Below are 20259 nucleotides of genomic sequence, written 5' to 3' on the forward strand. Positions count from 1 at the left end.
CTGATCTGTTGCATCAGACTCATTGCTTTTTAAAGTTTTTATTTATTTAGCCTAGGCCTACTGGTTGTATGAATTTAGGATCTATCATCCCACAACTGTCCCAGAGTCTGTTTGGAATAGGCTATTTCTTTCTCGACAAGCTGACCAATAGAATAGGTAAACTTTTCTACTATGGGGGATAGTAGATTGACATAGGCTAGTGATTTTGCTGTTCGTTACTCGTCTTGTTGGCAAGGAAAAGTAAATGTGGGCAGTAATTCTAACTTAGGCGGCGCGTGGGATTCAAGTTTGGGGAAGCTGATGATGATTAGATTGGAGAAAAAATACTGTTCAATGCAGCGCATAGTGGCGTAGAGTAGCCCTAGGCTATATCAGATAGCCTACATTTCTTCTTTCTTTGCACAGGAAAATGCTGGCCTTTTACAGTGAGGGAAAAAATTATTTGATCCCCTGCTGATTTTGTACGTTTGCCCACTGACAAAGACATGATCAGCCTATCATTTTAATGGTAGGTTTATTTGAACAGTGAGAGACAGAATAACAACAAAACAGTCGAGAAAAACGCATGTCAAAATGTTATAAATTGATTTGCATTTTAATGAGGGAAATAAGTATTTGACCCGCTCTCAATCAGAAAGATTTCTGGCTCCCAGGTGTCTTTTATACAGCTAACGAGCTGAGATTAGGAGCACACTCTTAAAGGGAGTGCTCCTAATCTCAGTTTGTTATCTGTATAAAAGACACCTGTCCACAGAAGCAATCAATCAATCAGATTCCAAACTCTCCACCATGGCCAAGACCAAAGAGCTCTCCAAGGATGTCAGGGACAAGATTGTAGACCTACACAAGGCTGGAATGGGCTACAAGACCATCGCCAAGCAGCTTGGTGAGAAGGTGACAACAGTTGGTGCGATTATTCGCAAATGGAAGAAACACAAAAGGAATGTCAATCTCCCTCGGCCTGGGGCTCCATGCAAGATCTCACCTCATGGAGTTGAATGATCATGAGAATGGTGAGGAATCAGCCCAGAACTACACGGGAGGATCTTGTCAATGATCTCAAGGCAGCTGGGACCATAGTCATCAAGAAAACAATTGGTAACACACTACGCAGTGAAGGACTGAAATCCTGCAGCACCCGCAAGGTCCCCCTGCTCAAGAAAGCACATATACAGGGCCGTCTGAAGTTTGCCAATGAACATCTGAATGATTCAGAGGAGAACTGGGTGAAAGTGTTGTGGTCAGATGAGACCAAAACGAGCTCTTTGGCATCAACTCAACTCGCTGTGTTTGGAGGAGGAGGAATGCTGCCTATGACCCCGAGAACACCACCCCCACGTCAAACATGGAGGTGGAAACATTATGCTTTGGGGGTGTTTTTCTGCTAAGGGGACAGGACAACTTCACCACATCAAAGGGACGATGGACGGGGCCATGTTCCGTCAAATCTTGGATGAGAACCTCCTTCCCTCAGCCAGGGCATTGAAAATGGGTCGTGGATGGGTATTCCAGCATGACAATGACCCAAAACACATGGCCAAGGCAACAAAGGAGTGGCTCAAGAATAAGCACGTTAAGGTCCTGGAGTGGCTTGGAGAAGACTTGGAGAAGATCTGCAAAGAGGAGTGGAACAAAATCCCTCCTGAGATGTGTGCAAACCTGGTGGCCAACAACAAGAAACGTCTGACCTCTGTGATTGCCAACAAGGGTTTTGCCACCAAGTACTAAGTCATGTTTTGCAGAGGGGTCAAATACTTATTTCCCTCATTAAAATGCAAATCAATTTCTAACATTTTTGACATGCGTTTTTCTGGATTTTTTTGTTTTTATTCTGTCTCTCACTGTTCAAATAAACCCACAATTAAAATTATAGACTGATCATGTCTTTGTCAGTGGGCAAACGTACAAAATCAGCAGGGGATCAAATACTTTTTTCCCTCACTGTATAAACACATTTCATGCAATTCTACTACACTTGATATGACTGGAGACATTAGCAGAATATTTTTTTAATACGACAAAATTGCAGAGTAGCCTACTCTGCTGACACTGACAAACAGATGTTTGTCTGACGTTGTCTGATCCATATATTAAGCCCACGAAAAGAAGAGACACAAAACCAACCTGGAGGTGGAGATAATAGTCCAAAAACAAACTAAAGTGGCACTGTCCCAATGATAAAGACAGTGAATATGCACACTCGCTGGGGATATGGCCGATGTTCTCCGCTGGTGCCAGTAAGATACTTTTTGATCAATAAAGTTGAAAATTGTTATAACTTAAAGACAGATTGGAGTCTTTTCATTGTCTTCTCTTTACAGTAATATATTATTTTTTCCCAAACTGTTTTTCCGCGATTGTATTTTTAAATGTTGCGATATGCCTGGCTGTTTCTCTGCTTTTCTCTGACAATCGCAACTCAATAATCATCTATTTGGTATTTGCCACATGCTCTGCCCAAATTGCGGGCCCTTCCGACTCTAGGCTATGCGATTTAAAACAATCCACAGTTTAAAAAAAAAGAAGCTAATAATCCTCTGTGGCTAAATCATTCTTTCTGATCTAGTAGCCTATTTTAAATGATTTTATTTCTGTATAGGCAGCAGTAAGCTAATTAGGCTATATAATTTTGGCTATTTAATTCAATTTACTTCCCCTAGCCTTATGGACGTGCCGCCTATGTATTCTAACATCTTCAAATTGCTCATCAGAATTCGGTAAGAATGACAGATGCTGTTGCGTCTGAGTTGCATGTTCTGTTAAGATGAATTAGCATAAACTACATGTGATTTCTGTCATTCTGAGAACCGTGGGTGGACGCCTTAATCAGGTTAAGCAAGCAATAGATATGGGTCCGGTAAATTTCTTGAATGTCCGGTAAATTAAAATGCTGCCGGTCAAATGTCCGGCGACACATTTTCCTAACGGAAACCCTGATACTCATAGACACAAACACCAGAGATGTTTGATCGGGTTCAAGTCCGGGCTCTGGCTGGGCCACTCAAGGACATTCAGAGACTTGTCCCGAAGTCACCCCTGCGTTGTCTTGGCTGTGTGCTTAGGGTTGTTGTCCTGTTGGAAGGTGAACATTCGCCCCAGTCTGAGGTCCTGAGTGCTCTGGAGCAGGTTTTCATCAAGGATATCTCTGTACTTTGCTCCATTAATCTTTCCCTCGATCCTGACTTGTCTCCCAGTCCCTGCCGCTGAAAAACATCCCCACAGCATGATGCTGCCACCACCATGCTTCACCGTAGGGATGGTGCCAGGGTTCCTCCAGACGTGACGCTTGGTATTCAGGCCAAGGAGTTCAATCTTGGTTTCATCAGACCAGAGAATCTTGTTTCTCATGGTCTGAGAGTCTTTAGGTGCCTTTTGGCAAACTCCAAGCGGGCTGTCATGTGCTTTTTACTGACGAGTGGCTTCCGTCTGGCCACTCTACCATAAAGGCCTGATTGGTGGAGTGCTGCAGAGATGGTTGTCCTTCTGGAAGGTTCTCCAATCACCACAGAGGAACTGGAGCACTGTCAGAGTGACCATCGGGTTCTTGGTCACCTCCCTGACCAAGGCCCTTCTCCCCCGATTTCTAAGTTAAGCCGGGCAGCCAGCTCTAGGAAGAGTCTTGGTGGTTCCAAACTTCTTCCATTTAAGAATGATGGAAGCCATTGTGTTCTTGGGGATCTTCAATGCTGCAGACATTTTTTGGTACCCTTCACCAGATCTGTGCCACCACACAATCCTGTCTCTGAGCTCTACGGACAATTTCTTCGACCTCATGGCTTGGTTTTTGCTCTGACATGCACTGTCAACTGTGGGATCTTATATAGACAGGTGTGTGCCTTTACAAATCATGTCCAATCAATTGAATTTACCACAGGTGGACTCCAATCAATTTGTAGAAACATCTCAAGGATGATCAATAGAAACAGGATGCACCTGAGCTCAATTTCGAGTCTCATAGCAAAGGGTCTGAATACTTATGTAAATAAGTAAAAGAATTCTGTTTTTAATTTTAAATACATTTGCAAAAATATATAAAAAGCTGTTTTCACTTTGTCATTATGGAGTATTGTGTGTAGATTAATGAGAGATTAAAAAAAAAAAAAAGTTTTAGAATAAGGCTGTAACGTAACAAAATGTGGAAAAAGTCAAGGGGTCTGAATACTTTCCGAATGCACTGTACATACACGCCACAGGAGGTTGGTGGCACCTTAATTGGGGAGGACGGGCTCGTGGTAATGGCTGGAGCGGAATGGTATCAAATACATGAAAGACATGGTTTGATGCCATTCCATTCGCTCTGTTCAAGCCATTATTATGAGCCGTCCTCCCCTCAGCAGCCTCCACTGATGCATGCACGCACACACTCTTCCTCAGCATACACTGTTATCAGGGATGAGCGGTAACCGTTCCAGCTCTCCCACTCTCTCTCTCTCCCATAGAGAACGACACGATGGCCCACTTACTGGCGATGGGCAACCTGACTTCCTGGGAGAGTGGTATCTGGGTGAGCTGTGTGGACCAAGAGGAGATGCTCAACCTGGGCTTCACCATTGGCTCCTTCCTCCTCAGCGCTGCCACCCTACCTCTGGGCATCCTCATGGACAAGTATGGCCCGCGCCCACTACGCCTCCTCGGAAGGTAATTGTATAACATATAAACTATGTGGTTCGAGCCCTGAATGCTGATTGGCTGACAGCCGTGGTATATCAGACCGTATACCACGGGTATGATAAAACATTTAGTTTTACTGCTCTAATTACGTTGGTAACCAGTTTATAATAGCAACAAGGCACCTTGGGGGTTTGTGGTATATGGCCAATATACCACGGCTAATGGCTGTATCCAGGCATTCCACGTTGCGTCATTGCCTAAGAACAGCCCTTAGCCATGGTATATTGGCCATATACCACACCCCCTCATGGCTTATTGGTTAATTAACTAGTGGTTGGTACCAATAGCGATAATTCAATATGATATCGATATCATTTGATATTGATAAGAGCAAGGCATATCGTGATATTGGTTTATCCTTGGTGTTAACCTACACTATTCTGTAAAAGATTATACGTTACTGTTGGGGCGGCGGTCGTCTCCGGGGGCCTAAACTACCCAACCAGTTTGAATACAATGGTAAGCCAGTTGATGGCCCATTAGCCGGCAATTAACATTTTAGTCATTTAGCAGATGCTCTTATCCAGAGCGACTTACAGGAGCAATTATGGTTAAGTGCCTTGCTCAAGTGCACGTTGACATATTTTTCACCTAGTTGGCTCGGGGATTCAAACCAGCAACCTTTTGGTCACTGGCTCAACGCTCTTAACCGCTAGGCAGTCCCCAAAAAATGTGGAATGGGAAATAGTGTTAAAGGCCAAAAAGTTAATGTCAGACTGCTTAGAGGCAGACGAAGTCAGATTATGCTCAGAAACACATCGATACTTGTGAAGGGGAACAGGTTATACCAGGGGCATTTAGTATTTTGTGTCGCCTCAGTGAACATGGGTGGGGCTTTGTGTGTGTTTGTCTTTGTGTGTGTGTTTAAGGGAGTGGTTCTCAACTGGTTTTGCCTTGGGACCCAAATTGAACCAGCTTGTTCAGTCGCGATATTTGCATTACAATCTGGAAAACTATTTGTAATGCTTTATTGATATTAAATGTGCCAATTATATGACAAGGGAACAACAGTCCCACCTTTTTCAGAGTCAATAATTCCATTTTGCCCATATTCTTGATGAAGAATGTTAAGCTGACTAAAATCAACAAAATCTGCTAAATAGCGCTGCTAATAACTCTACATTGAAAATACTGAGATTTAAATATAGTTTCATTATCATTTCTACACACTTTATACCTGGTTTGAGTCATTTAAGTTCAGACTGGAGTATTTTTTATAAAATAAAATAAAAGGGGGGGGGGGGGGTTAAGATTCGCCACCCATTCAAAACGTCCCACCAGTTGAGACTCGCTGGTTTACTGTACACGTGTCATTGAGTTCCTGTATGTGTGTTTTACGTGTAGCATAGCGGAGGTATGAGTAATGAGGAATGTATAACAGACAAAGGAGGTGTGTGAACGCTGTAATTACAGACAGGAGAACCTCGTTGGAATCTCTTCCGGCAAAAAAGAGAGAGGGAGAGAAAATAGTAAATAGAGAGAGAGATTTCACTAGTACACCTCTCTCATCTCCCTCCTTGTCTTGACATTGACTGTTGTTATTTGCTAATGAATGTATAATAATGTATTTTTTAGTTCTGGATGTCCATCTAAAAATGAAACTTTCTTTTTCTGCAGTTTTTGTTTTGGTCTGTCTTGTGCCATGATGTCAATATCAGCGTACGATCCTCATCGTAAGTGACAGACATTATCCCCAACACACGCACGCACGCACAAACACAGACACACACACACATGCTGTCACTTGTCGATACCTGTAGACCTGGAGTCTCCAACAGGTTGATCACTAGCTACCAGTAGCTCACAGCCCACCTATGAGTAGCTCGCCAATCAATTCTGAAAGTACATGCATTTTTTAATGTGTTCCATCGCAAACTGTCATAAACATAAAGCTCCCAGCTACTATCCAGGCAAAGCCATATTGACATTATCCCACCCCTGGTTAGTCAATATTGGCTTAAAAAGCCAAATGTAACACAATATCTGCCAATTAATTTCCGCCAATATTGCCCCCGACATGTTAAATTTTTTAAAAGTAGCTCTCATGCTAGAATAGTTTGGAGACCCTTGCTTTAGACAATACACCTAGTCAACAGTGTTTAAAGAAATAATCCACTCCAAACCTATATTTTGGTATTTGTTTCATTAGTCCACTGTTGATACAGTCCCAAAATGTTTTGCATGTCAGCAATCAAGTTTTCAAGAAATGTGACTTTCAAGAAGCAAAGTGTGACTTGCAAAACACATCATCATCATGATGTGTCAAGTTACTTGAAAATCCTATATATTTAAAACACACTGACATACAAAACATTTTGGGACTGTGTCAACAGTGGACTAATGCAAAAAATACTAAAATATCGTTTTTTGGTGGATTATTCCTTTAACTCCTCTATCTCCTCTTCTCTCTCCAGGGCTCTCTGCTCTCATCTTTCTGGCCCTCTCCTTCAACGGCTTCGGAGGAATCTGCTTGACCTTCACCTCCCTCACGGTGAGACAAACACACACACAAACACACGTACACACACACACAGAGAGACTAGTGACACCTCCAGTCCATCTGGTCTGTTTGTCCCTCGCATTAGTCAGTATTTGCTCTAAAACAGCAAATCCTCACATCTGTTTACCTTGGATCAAAAAAGCAGCAAACACTGTTGTCCTTGAAGACCTTGATTACTGAATGTTGGCTCCCCATATCACTGAAAAACCAATATCATTCAGTTTTGTCCTGTTTGTATGATGGGCCAACAAGGTGTTTTTGCGGCACAGATGAATTTCCCAGTATTGATTGTTGAGTAATATGGGGTGGTTAGCGTCATAGACCTGAGAGGACAGAGTGATGTGTCTGGAAGGCAGTTGTTTGCGTGGGTGTGATGTGGTGTGTGTACGTCATATGACATGGGGCACCTTGCCTGTGTTAATCTGGGGCAACCTGTGTGTGTGTTATAATTACTGTACTGTAGGCCTGTGTTACCATATGTTAGTCACCGACAGGTGTTGAGGGAGGGTAGCTTTTAGTGTTTATGGATGTGAAATTGAATTGTTTATGTGGGTGTGTGTTTGAGGGTATGTCAGCGCCTGAGTTGCACATGCCTTTTCCCAGATGGAAATTTTCCCACTTGTGCCTCCACCAATCACAAGTCCTGACTTGTCACACACCCTCCTCTCAGCTCCGCCCACCCACCTTTACCCAAAACACACAAGGGCACACTCTACCCTCTCTCTACCGCCTCTCTCTCTCTACTCACAAGTCCTGACTTGTCACACACCCTCCTCTCAGCTCCGCCCACCCACCTTTACCCAAAACACACAAGGGCACACTCTACCCTCTCTCTACCCCCTCTCTCTCTCTCTACCCCCTCTCTCTCTCTCTACTCACAAGTCCTGACTTGTCACACACCCTCCTCTCAGCTCCGACCACCCACCTTTACCCAAAACACACAAGGGCACACTCTACCCTCTCTCTACCCCCTCTCTCTCTCTCTACCCCCTCTCTCTCTCTCTCTCTCTCTACCTCCCCTTCCTCCCTCTCCCTTTTTCCGCAGTTCTTATCTTACTCTCTCTGTTCTAGCTGATATTAGTCAGCTGGAAAAATCAAGAAACAAACACGGAACAGCCTCGATCCCCATGTGTGTGTCCTCACACAGAAACCTTATGGGAGCACATAGACAAAAGACCACAAAACAGACTGGGAGAGGTCTAGTCAGGTACTGTTGACCTCAGGTAATCCTGTAACCCCTGACCTTTCTCCTGGCTTTAGACAACAGACCAGTTAAGCACCCTCTCTTCGTGTAGCTATATTTACTCTAACACTCAGTCCAAAACATTCACACACCCCTTCAATCACGCTCACAAACGAATACATGCTGCATGCTAGCACACACATCAAACGACCTGTTGTCCTTTCTCTCTCTATCACACTCACAACCCTGGGGCCACCCACATAGTTTGGCACAAACTCTAATAAACCCAGGGAGAATGCACACACACTGTTCGGCATGAGGAGTTGTGTCCTCCTGCTACCCCACCCCTTCTTCTCAGTGGCATAGCGTTCCACACACACACACACACACACACACACACACACACACACACACACACACACACACTATCAATCTTTATAGATACTGGCATTCACTCCTCTCCATTTGTCTCTCTCTAACCCCGGTCCATGATGAGTCTCTGTTCCCCAACTGGGCTGGGCTGGAGCAGCGTGGACTGGGTTTCACAAGGGTGTTGTTGTTACAACATATGTCAGCACTGGGGCACAAGGACTGGGGCGCAAGGACTGGGGCAAAAGGACACACGCAGACATAAACAGCCCTTCTCTTTGAGTGGTTGTAGAGGCAACACTGCCCATGTTGTTGTGGTTGTAATGTTTTTGGCCTAATGAGAGAGGTCGCTTCAGTTTGGTTTGTTGTATAAACTCTCCGTTCTATCCTGATGCCATTGTTTTTCTAGTAGAGCACAGGGGATTGCCATTCAACATGTAACGCTTAACTCTATTTTATTGTGAACTTTACAGACGAAACCTACATTGGATTCAGACCACATATTCTCAGCATCATGGCTAGATAGATGTAATGTCATGCGGCTTGATTTAGGACATTAAATGTATTTAGGAACATTAGATTTATTTAGGGACATTAGATTGTAAAGGCACACTGCTTGCTTGCATCACCGCCTGGTATGGCAACTGCTTTGGCATCCGACCGCAAGGCGCTACAGAGGGTAGTGCGTACTGCCCAGTACATCACTGGGGCCAAGCTTCCTGCTATCCAGGACCTCTGTACCAGGCGGTATCAGAGGAAGGCCCTAAAAATTGAACAGTTAATCAAATGGCTACCCGGACTATTTGCATTGACCCCCCGTTTTTTTACGTTGCTGCTACTTGCTGTTTATTGCGCCGGCTTTACGCACTGTGCCGTCAGTGCGCCTTCACAGACCGGTAAGGCCCGTGCCTGCTCCTCGCACCAAACCAGTGGTGCGTGTCTTCAGCCTGGCACGGCCCGTGCCTGCTCCTCGCACCAGACCAGTGGTGCGTGTCTCCAGTCCGGTATGGCCCGTGCCTGCTCCTCGCACCAGACCAGTGGTGCGTGTCTCCAGTCCGGTATGACCCGTGCCTGCTCCTCGCACCAGACCAGTGGTGCGTGTTCCCAGCCCGGTACGGCTAGTGCCAGAGCAGTCCGCTCTACCGGTGCCTAGTCCAGCTCCGGTTAGCTGCTCCACTCCTGTGCCAGAGCAGTCCGCTCCACCGTTGCCTAGTCCAGCTCCGGTCAGCTGCTCCAGTCCGGTGCTCCACCAGTGTCAAGTCCAGCTCCGGTTATCTGCTCTTCCCCCATGCCGGAGCCATCCGCTCCACCGGGGTCCGAGCCGGAGCCAGACATTAACCCCTCTCCAGGGTCGGGGCCTCCCACACCAGGGTCCAGACAGGGCTTGGTGCATCGCGGGAGGACTGCCGTGCCGGAACCTGACATCAGTCCCTCTCCAGGGTCGAGGGCTCCCACACCAGGGTCCAGACAGGACTTGGTGCATCACGGGAGGACTGCCGAGCCGGGACCAGATGTCAGCCACTCTCCAGGATCGAGAGCTCCCACACCAGGGTCCAGACAGGGCTTGGTGCATCGTGGGAGGACTGAGAGGGGAGGCATCGCGCCGGAGCCGGAGCCGCCACCGAGGATAGATGCCCACCCGGACCCTCCCCTAATTAGTCAGGTTTTGCGGCCGGAGTCCGCTTACTTCTTAATTAAACATGTACGCATACCACGCTGCACCTTGGTCTGACCCGTTCATCAACGATCGTGACAGTTGCATTACAACCTGTAATTTAAATGGATTTTTATTTGGATTTCATGTAATGGACATACACAAAATAGTTATAAAAAATATATTTGCTATGGAGACCCTAAATAAGATCTGGTGCAACCAATTACCTCCAGAAGTCACATAATTAGTTAAATAAAGTCCACCTGTGTGTAAAGTGTCACATGATCTCAGTATATACAGTGGGGAGAACAAGTATTTGATACACTGCCGATTTTGCAGGTTTTCCTACTTACAAAGCATGTAGAGGTCTGTAATTTTTATCATAGCTACACTTCAACTGTGAGAGACGGAATCTAAAACAAAAATCCAGAAAATCACATTGTATGATTTTTAAGTAATTAATTTGCATTTTATTGCATGACATAAGTATTTGATCACCTACCAACCAGTAAGAATTCCGGCTCTCACAGACCTATTAGTTTTTCTTTAAGAAGCCCTCCTGTTCTCCACTCATTACCTGTATTAACTGCACCTGTTTGAACTCATTACCTGTATAAAAGACACCTGTCCACACACTCAATCAAACAGACTCCAACCTCTCCACAATGGCCAAGACCAGAGAGCTGTGTAAGGACATCAGGGATGCAATTGTAGACCTGCACAAGGCTGGGATGGGCTACAGGACAATAGGCAAGCAGCTTGGTGAGAAGGCAACAACTGTTGGCGCAATTATTAGAAAATGGAAGAAGTTCAAGATGACGGTCAATCAACCTCGGTTTGGGGCTCCATGCAAGATCTCACCTCGTGGGGCATCAATGATCATGAGGAAGGTGAGGGATCAGCCCAGAACTACACGGCAGGACCTGGTCAATGACCTGAAGAGAGCTGGGACCACAGTCTCAAAGAAAACCATTAGTAACATACTACGCCGTCATGGATTAAAATCCTGCAGCGCACGTAAAGGTCCCCCTGCTCAAGCCAGCGCATGTCCAGGCCCGTCTGAAGTTTGCCAATGACCATCTGGATGATCCAGAGGAGGAATTGGAGAAGGTCATGTGGTCTGATGAGACAGAAATAGAGCTTTTTGGTCTAAACTCCACTCGCCGTGTTTGGAGGAAGAAGAAGGATGAGTACAACCCCAAGAACACCATCCCAACCGTGAAGCATGGAGGTGGAAACATCATTCTTTGGGGATGCTTTTCTGCAAAGGGGACAGGACGACTGCACCATATTGAGGGGAGGATGGATGGGGCCATGTATCACGAGATCTTGGCCAACAACCTCCTTCCCTCAGTAAGAGCATTGAAGATGGGTCGTGGCTGGGTCTTCCAGCATGACAACAACCCGAAACACACAGCCAGGGCAACTAAGGAGGGGCTCCGTAAGAAGCATCTCAAGGTCCTGGAGTGGCCTAGCCAGTCTCCAGACCTGAACCCAATAGAAAATCTTTGGAGGGAGCTGAAAGTCCGTATTGCCCAGCGACAGCCCCGAAACCTGAAGGATCTGGAGAAGGTCTGTATGGAGGAGTGGGCCAAAATCCCTGCTGCAGTGTGTGCAAACCTGGTCAAGACCTACAGGAAACGTATGATCTCTGTAATTGCAAACAAAGGTTTCTGTACCAAATATTAAGTTCTGCTTTTCTGATGTATCAAATACATATGTCATGCAATAAAATGCAAATTAATTACTTAAAAATCATACAATATGATTTTCTGGATTTTTGTTTTAGATTCCGTCTCTCACAGTTGAAGTGTACCTATGATAAAAAATTACAGACCTCTACATGCTTTGTAAGTAGGAAAACCTGCAAAATCGGCACTGTATCAAATACTTGTTCACTATGTTTGATGTTAACCAACAATGCAGTTTTAAGAAAAATAAGTGTTAAGTAAAAAATAGATACCTAAAAAATATTCAAGAGCAACAGTAAAATAACAGTAACGAGGCTATATACAGTGGGTACCGGTACAGAGTCAATGTGTGGGGGCACAGGTTAGTTTAGGTAATTTAGGTAATATGTACATGTAGGTAGAGTTAAAGTGACTATGCATAGATAATAAACAGAGAGTAGCAGGTCCCACAGTTGACAGTGCATGTCAGAGAAAAAACACAGCCATGAGATCGAAGGAATTGTCCATAGAGCTCCGAGACAGGTTTGTATCGCGGCACAGATCTGGTGAAGGGTACCAAAAAATGTCTGCAGAAGGTCCCCAAGAACACAGTGGCCTCCATCATTCTTAAATGGAAGAAGTTTGGAACCACCAAGACTCTTCCTAGAGCTGGGAGAAGGATCTTGGCTCAGGGATGTGACCAAGACCCGATGGTCACTCTGACAGAGGTCCATTGTTCCTCTGTGGAGATGGGAGAATCTTCCAGAAGGACAACCATCTCTGCAGCACTCCACCAATCAGGCCTTTATGGTAGAGTGGCCAGACGGAAGTCACTCCTCAGTAAAAAGCACATGACAGCCCGCTTGGAGTTTGCCAAAAGGCACCTAAAGGACTCTCAGACCATGAGAAACAAGATTCTCTGGTCTGATGAAACCAAGATTGAACTCTTTGGCCTGAATGCCAACCGTCACGTCTGGAGGAAACCTGGCACCATCCCTACGGTGAAGCATGGTGGTGGCAGCATCATGCTGTGGGGATGTTTTTCAGCGGCAGGGACTGGGAGACTAGTCAGGATCAAGGGAAAGATGAACGGAGTAAAGTACAGCGAGATCCTTGATGAAAACCTGCTCCAGAGCGCTCAGGACCTCAGACTGGGGCGAAGGTTTACCTTCCAACAGGACAACGACCCTAAGCACACAGCCAAGACAACGCAGGAGTGGCTTCGGGACAAGTCCCTGAATGTCCTTGAGTGGCCCAGCCAGAACCTGGACTTGAACCCGATCGAACATCTCTGGAGAGACCTGAAAATAGCTGTGCAGCGACGCTCCCCATCCAACCTGACAGAGCTTGAGAGGATCTGCAGAGAAGAATGGGAGAAACTCCCCAAATACAGGTGTGCCAAGCTTGTAGCGTCATACCCAAGAAGACTTGAGGCTGTAATTGCTGCCAAAGGTGTTTCAACAAAGTACTGAGTAAAGGGTCTGAATACTTATGTAAATGTGATATTTCCGTTTTTTTAAATTTATTTTTATAAAAAAAACATTTCTAACAACCTGCTTTTGCTTTTTCATTATTGGGTATTGTGTGTAGATTAATGAGATTTTTGTTTTTTTAAATCCATTTTAGAATAAGGCTGTAAAAGTGAAGGGGTCTAAATACTTTCCGAATGCACTGTACACCTGTTGTATTCGGCGCATGTGACCAATCAGATTTGATTTGATAACGATGATAGTAATTGAAAGGGAACAGTTTGGAGATTATGTGAAAATTATTACACCAAAAGGTGAGGACACAACAGTTCACCTGACACAAGACTGAATCCAAACATTATACTGTTGATTTGATGTGCATTTTACATTTACTGTACGGGAAATCTGAAAATACTCTGGATACATTCAGTAACATGATAAGCATATTCCTGGAAAATGTGGGGTAGGTGCAACATAAGACAAAAATGACAAGGGTGTGCACAGTTCCTAAGTAATTTCAATGCACTTTTATGACTCAAAGAAGAGTCTTCAACTATAAGGTACTTTTTTTTAGCTCTCCTAGCTGTGCCGTTGAGAAACTAGAGCAAGCACACTTGTAGTTGGTTTGGTTGGAACAAAAACCTTCATCCCCGCAATCACACAATTACTGTTGTTGTTTACGCTATCTGAGTCAGGTGGGCATGATTTGAAGGCTTGTTCTAATGCCAACATGACTAGCTAAGTTATAAAATATGATATTATAGTGTTAGGCTTTCACAAGGCAATTCAGAGAAGCAGATTGTCATTTTGGTGCGCATAGAAAGGAGTAATGAGTGCATTCAGGTGCTTGTGCCGTAGCAACTTTTCTTCAATAGACAAATAGGCTCAGTCTGTTCAGAACAACCTAGTATGACGCCATGTCATCTTGTAACTGTACATCAAACATAGTGATCATGAACGTTGACCCTGTATATGACATGGGTTTTATGATATGGACTCATCTTTCAAAGTACATAGAGTCCTCTTAATTTACAGCATTTCCCTCACACAGACAACAAAAAATTAGCTAAAGTTGCCCAATTAGCGGTAGTGTTGTCACTATACCAGTATCATGATACTTAGAAGTAAAGAAGCAAAGGAAACCAAACATGAAGCGGACAATTTTTTGTTGTTGTCCTAATGTTGGAAAACAACTGCCTTATGTTGTCACCCAGAGTCGCATTTGTTTATTTAACAAGCTATAACACACTATTTTACAAAAGTAGGTTTCAAAGGACCATAGAGTGAAGTCTGCTTCGTGTTTTTATTTTTGCCAAGGAAAATCTGGTATTATGACAACAGTAATTAGCAGGAGGGATGGGGGCAACTTCTTGTCCCACGAGGTGCTCAAGTTCAGAATGGCTGTCAGTCAAAACCCATACAGCGCTGTGAAGCGCAGAGACAGAGCTCTGATGTCATGGATAGAATGTTACTGTACAGCCACTGTGTTCCAATTTAGGCATTTATCCGTTTATCCAAAACTGCCACTTTCAACCCATATACAGGTAGGAGTGTGAAAGGCTACGGTTGTGTTTAGGATTGGCTGGTGGACAATTGGCATTTCATGGTATGAGAGTAGGAATTGACCAGGAAAACACTAGTCTATAACTAGGGCCTGGAGTTGTTCTTGGTCAGGAAAACCTCCTGGCCTTATTTAAGTGGTCTATGAGGCTCTACTGAGGCTGAGGTGATTGGTGCTTAGCTGTTCCATTTTACGATATTCCATGGCAACAGCCACATCCCTCCCTTCCCCCTGTGTCTTGAGCGAGACATACAGACAGGTGGCAGACAGACAGATGTGGATCTGAGAAAGAGAGAGGGCAGATGAGACAGAGAGGGGTTTGAAAACTGGACCTTACTTAAAGCCTGTAACTCGGGCCCAGAGTATTTATTGGTAAGGTAATTTGGCCAGGAAAACCTCCTGGGCCTACAGAAGGGGGTGTAAGACAGTTAAGGGTGGCATACATCGAACCGAATGTGGATCTCCCATTCGTCTACCGATCATTCAGTGCGCTTTTGACCTCTGACTGCCAACATTTTTTGTGCGATTCTACATGTAAAATCGGTTTGCACTCGGTTCGCAAAGTACTCTCAGCAGGCAACCACTATTGGTGTGTCCGAGCCCTTAGAGAGGAAGAGAGTACTAATCAGCCATGGTTTAGTGCTTCCTGTAAACTCTGGAGAGAGAGAGGAGGCCTACAGCTGTATGGGCTCCTTCTTTAGGGACCCTAACATCGACTCAAGTACACGTTTTGTCTCGCTCACTCCATCTTTCTCCCCCTTCTCTTTCTCTTTGTTTCTCTCTGTTTCTCTCAGACTCATTTGCTTTCTCACTCGTCAGTCGTCACACACTTTTCACAGATGTGCTTTTCCATCAATCCTAGAATGTATTTTCATATCCGTGTAACATTTCCAGTAATTCCCATGTACCTGACTGTAAAACCACCTGGGTCATTCCTCTCTCCTAAACTCACGTTTCCACTGACCCTGGCTGGCCAAACAGGGAAGTCACACACGTGCTTGAAGGACATGCGTTAAATGTGTGCTTTCTAGGCTCCTGTCAGAGAACCGGTGGGAATATCGCCTCCTGCACACACACACACACAGACGCCAAGACGCTCTCAGTCTCACTGTGCTGTACAGTTACAGTCCAACAGGCAAACGTCAAGACTGGCATTTAACATGGCTATACTAACTTTACTTTGACATTTGTAAGAGATACAAACTTCTCTGTGTGTTTTTAGCACATGGCCCCTCTCGCTAGCATTCCCAAAATCCGCCAGAGATCATCCTGGTATATCTGTAGTGTTACACATTGTCTGCGCCAGGATGTGAAATATTTGCCTTCTAGGAACCCATCAATGAGGACAGGTGTGTCAGGTGTCTTTTACTAGTCCAGTGCCATGTCGGAACATGGCCAGGAACAGTTTTACAGTGTGCTCGCTGGCAGGATGGCTCATAATAATTGCCAGAATGGAGCGAAAGGAATGGCATCAAACACATGGAAACCATGTGTTTGATACCATTCCACCAATTCCGCTCCAGCCATTACCACGAGCCTGTCCTCCCCAATTAAGGTGGCACCAACCGCCTGTGCTTGCCAGCCTGTTGTTGTGTCAGACCTGACTCCTCTGACATGACCCCAAGGTGACCTCTAGGATCTAGCTACATACCAACCTGGTGCCAGCTGACGCTGTCAGAGGGTGACAAAAACACCACAACTTTCCATCGCTCACCATGTCACGTTTCACTTTGTCAGCACAAGTACTGCTCTAGGAAACAAAACATTGTGTAAAAATGTCCTCAAGTCTAGTGTTCCGTAAATTCCCAGAGATTCACTTATGCAAATAGCAAGTCTTGACTTGTTGAAACTAACATTAAGTTCCCCTTTGCTGAGCACTCATCAGTGCTGCAAGGTGTCTCTGTAATTACTACTAATAATCACAATGATCATCACTTTTAATCAAGGAACACAGAGCAGAGAGAGAGAGAGAGAGTGAAAATAATGGGAACTTTGTGGGAAACTATTATGGTTAAATGGGAGAATGAATTTGGGAATCCATTATTTAAGTGATAATGCCCAAGACGCTGGTGTTTGGAGGACATATTTCGTCGAGGGCTGGCAAACCATGCCAATATTTCCTCCAAACGCCGGCTTCGAGGACATACAAACTTTTATAGAACTGGTTCCCTACATATTCAAATATTGATTGACATATTTTCATTAAAAATGTTACTTAATTTATTTGGATACATCCATAACAATGAGCTAATGAGGCGTGATTTCACCTGGTATAGAAAATGTGCTCACTCGTCAGGACACTGTTGTTCAGAGGAGCTAGCCAACAACACAGCAACAGTAACACAATCACTTCAAACTGAAGCTGGATAGACTGCAAACTAGCTGCACTTCATTTCGTTTTACCTTTTTTCAATTTACATTTCTTTGTAATATCCATAAAAATGATGCCACCTGATTAATGATTTCGACTGGCTGAGAAACGCTAACTGCCTGTCTGTCTCGTCCCGACTCCCGACACGTTCATTACTATGGGAGATCGAATTTGAATATTGAAACAATGTTGCAAATGTCGGAGAGACAGACAGCAAGGTTTATACAAATATCTGCTGTTGAAAACTAAATGTTAGTCTGAAAGAAATGTGAGATAATGTCTAGATAGTGGAGATCATGTTTATAAAGTGCCTGGCTGGGCTGATGAGACAGTGGATTGTGCAGTCAGATGGAACAGAGTAAATGGCATATTATTATTATTATTATTATTATAAATAGGCATTTTAACGTCATAGATATAGCCCGTGGTAACTTGTGGAATAGACACCGGCTGGAATGCGGTTTTAACCAATCAGCATTCAGAATTAGACCCACCCCATTGTATAATTCCAGAGAATGTACAGAGCATTGTCGTTAATCACATGGCTGATGGTTGGTTGAAAAGTAGAGAAAGTCTGTGCTGAGAATGGCCCAGCTCATGAACAGTACTCTTAATGAATGGCATTGTGTCTCAATTTTTTTGTTTGTAATTATGCTTCAATCGTTCTGCCTTTATGAAATGTCTATTATTAACTTGATTAAATGATAAGAAGTATTTTCAGTATGATAATACTTCCTTTGCCAAAGTGGTTCGGTAGATACTGTAGTAAACGTGTGCTGGGTTTATATTTTACTGAATAACTTTGTGCCCTCTGTTGGTGAGCTTGCATTACTGCACTCCTAATGCACTCAGTCAATACTTTCCTAATGCAGTGTGTCTGTTCTCATATTGTATCAGTGCGTATTGATTGTGGTCAAATTATCGATGTTTGAGACTGTTCATAAATGTATCCCTCTCTCTTTCTTCCTCATCCCCTGTTCCCCAACCCTTTCTCCCTCCAGCTACCCAACATGTTTGGCAGTCTGAGCTCCACCATCATGTCTCTGATGATTGGCTCCTACGCCTCCTCTGCCGTCACCTTCCCTGGAGTAAAGGTAAACATGATGATGTCATCAGAGATGGACGCACATTTGTTACCGTTGCCTCGTATCACTCATACAAATAGAATACATGTTCAGCCTTCATATGTTATGTGAAGAAGTCGTTGAAGTGTCCACAGTAAGCCTAAAATATTTATACTTTTCTCTACTAATAACACCCCATGTTCTCTCCCTCCCTCTCTAAGCTGATCTATGATGCAGGCGTGTCGTTCCGGGTGATCATGTGGGTGTGGTCGGGTCTAGCAGGCTTCGTCTTCCTCAACTGTTTCTTCAACTGGCCAGTGGAGGCCTTCCCCACTCCTGACGAGGTCAACTACAGGTCAGTACAACACTAAAACAACATTACTACAACGTCAGAGCACTGAGTAAAAAAGAATGGCTATTATAATATTATTATTCTAACACTTCCACAATGCTAGAACAATACAGATATGCGAAAACATGATCAGGTTACCATACTGAAATGCAACATAAGGATAAGCAAAGGAAATAAACAACTTTCTTTATTTTCCTCCTCAGTAAGAAGTTAGCGTCGACTGATGTGTCTGGAGACCATAAGGGCGTGGGGGAGAGTTTGAATCAGAAGAATGGAGACCCAAAAGGAGACCTGAAACACTCCACTGAGAAACTCCCAGCCGTAACACAAAGTGAGTCCAGAACACACACCTGAAAACAGAACGCTGCTCTTGCTCACAAACACATCCCATATTAACTGTCTGCCCATCTCTCTCAGACACCATCCCATATTAACTGTCTGCCCATCCCTCTCAGACACCATCCCATATTAACTGTCTGCCCATCTCTCTCTATCAGACACCATCCCATATTAACTGTCTGCCCATCTCTCTCTCTCTCTCTCTCTCTCTTCTCTTCTCTCTCTCTCTCTCTCTCTGTGGTTCTCTCTCTCTCTCTCTCTCTGTGTTCATCATTATCTCTCCCTCTCTCTCTGTGTTCATCATTATCTCTCCCTCTCTCTCTGTGTGTTCATCATTATCTCTCCCTCTCTCTCTGTGTGTTCATCATTATCTCTCCCTCTCTCTCTCTGTGTGTTCATCATTATCTCTCCCTCTCTCTCTCTGTGTTCATCATTATCTCTCCCTCTCTCTCTGTGTTCATCATTATCTCTCCCTCTCTCTCTGTGTGTTCATCATTATCTCTCCCTCTCTCTCTGTGTGTTCATCATTATCTCTCCCTCTCTCTCTCTGTGTGTTCATCATTATCTCTCCCTCTCTCTCTCTGTGTGTTCATCATTATCTCTCCCTCTCTCTCTCTGTGTGTTCATCATTATCTCTCCCTCTCTCTCTGTGTGTTCATCATTATCTCTCCCTCGCTCTCTGTGTGTTCATCATTATCTCTCCCTCGCTCTCTGTGTGTTCATCATTATCTCTCCCTCTCTCTCTGTGTTCATCATTATCTCTCCCTCTCTCTCTGTGTTCATCATTATCTCTCCCTCTCTCTCTGTGTGTTCATCATTATCTCTCCCTCTCTCTCTCTGTGTGTTCATCATTATCTCTCCCTCTCTCTCTCTGTGTGTTCATCATTATCTCTCCCTCTCTCTCTCTGTGTGTTCATCATTATCTCTCCCTCGCTCTCTGTGTGTTCATCATTATCTCTCCCTCTCTCTCTGTGTGTTCATCATTATCTCTCCCTCGCTCTCTGTGTGTTCATCATTATCTCTCCCTCGCTCTCTGTGTGTTCATCATTATCTCTC

At 44.4% G+C, this 20259-nt stretch overlaps 1 protein-coding gene across 1 annotated transcript in view; it reads left to right on the forward strand.

Annotated features, from left to right (window-relative positions):
- Positions 1 to 20259, forward strand: part of slc43a1a (solute carrier family 43 member 1a) — a 32265-nt gene that overhangs the window by 7685 nt on the left and 4321 nt on the right. The window contains exons 3-8 of the mRNA XM_084149703.1: positions 4440 to 4638; positions 6289 to 6344; positions 7086 to 7162; positions 18450 to 18542; positions 18734 to 18867; positions 19068 to 19206. Of these exons, the coding sequence (XP_084005829.1) occupies positions 4440 to 4638; positions 6289 to 6344; positions 7086 to 7162; positions 18450 to 18542; positions 18734 to 18867; positions 19068 to 19206 (698 nt within the window). The remainder of the gene's footprint in view (positions 1 to 4439; positions 4639 to 6288; positions 6345 to 7085; positions 7163 to 18449; positions 18543 to 18733; positions 18868 to 19067; positions 19207 to 20259) is intronic.

The sequence above is a fragment of the Coregonus lavaretus genome (genome assembly GCF_964263955.1).
Source record: "Coregonus lavaretus genome assembly, chromosome: 32".
NCBI classification, from domain to species: Eukaryota; Metazoa; Chordata; class Actinopteri; order Salmoniformes; family Salmonidae; genus Coregonus; species Coregonus lavaretus.